General features: G+C 60.8%; 1 protein-coding gene across 1 annotated transcript in view; it reads right to left on the bottom strand.

Annotated features, from left to right (window-relative positions):
- LOC114070972 (NEDD8-activating enzyme E1 regulatory subunit-like) overlaps positions 1-995 on the bottom strand; it is a 3,857-nt gene extending 2,862 nt beyond the window's left edge. Inside the window, exon 1 of the mRNA XM_027908608.1 lies at positions 923-995. Within this exon, the coding sequence (XP_027764409.1) occupies positions 923-978 (56 nt within the window). The 5' untranslated portion in view covers positions 979-995. The remainder of the gene's footprint in view (positions 1-922) is intronic.

Here is a 995-nt window from a genome sequence, read left to right as displayed (position 1 = left end):
GGGGCAGGACTGAGCTCTGCTCTGGGGGGAGCAGGGACAGCCCCCAGGGAATGGCTGGAGCTGTGTCAGGGCAGGCTCAGGGGGGATCTCAGGGAAAGGTTCTTCCCCCAGAGGGTGGTTGGCACTGAACAGGCTCCCCAGGGCAGTGGGCACAGCCCCAAGGCTGCCAGAGCTGCAGGAGGGTTGGGACGACAATCTCAGAGACAGGGTGGGATTGCTGGGGTGTCTGTGCAAGGCCAGGAGATGGACTCGATGATCCTGATGGGTCAGGATCCAACTCAGCATATTCTTTGATTCTATTCTCTATATAATTTCTACATATACATATATACAGTTTTAAGCTGTGCCAGGGGAGGTATAAGTTGGATATTGGGAAGAAATTTTTTCCAGAGAGAGTGCTCAGCCATTGGAATGGGCTGCCCAGGGAGGGGGTGGACTCCCCGTCCCTGGAGGTGTTTGAGGACAGCCTGGATGTGGCATCAGTGCCATGGGCTGGGAACCACGACGGGCTTGGATCAAGGGTTGCACTTAATTATCTCGGAGGTCTTTTCCAACCTGGTTGATTCTATGATACACATACACAAATATATGTGTGTATCTCTCTCTCTGACTCTAAAGTGGGGGTGCCAAATACACACATACATAAATACTTATCTATTATTTCCCCTGGGCCGGCACAAGCGCTCACGGTGCTGCTCACAGGGAGCCCGGTACGGGGTGCCCTCAGTTGGGACACGGTCCAGGTCCCTCCCCGGGCTCCTCCCGGGACCGGGGGCCTCTCCACTCCACGGGCCGAGCTCCCCGAGCCGCGGGCCCGCTCCCCCCGGGCAGGGCCGGGCCGGTGCGGCCCCTCTCCCTGCCCCTCTCCCCGCGGGCAGGGCCGGGCCGGCACAGCCCCTCTCCCAGCCCTCTCCCGCCGTACCTGAGCTGGCGGTCGTAGCGCTGTTCCTTGGTGCCGGCCCGGCCCGGCCCCGCCATGGCCGCCACTGCCGCCG

The sequence above is a fragment of the Empidonax traillii genome, unplaced genomic scaffold (genome assembly GCF_003031625.1).
Source record: "Empidonax traillii isolate 1590-97213 ecotype Southwest subspecies unplaced genomic scaffold, ASM303162v1 scaffold1769:size116338, whole genome shotgun sequence".
Classification (NCBI taxonomy): domain Eukaryota; kingdom Metazoa; phylum Chordata; class Aves; order Passeriformes; family Tyrannidae; genus Empidonax; species Empidonax traillii.
This window is presented reverse-complemented; position numbering and strand designations above follow the sequence as displayed.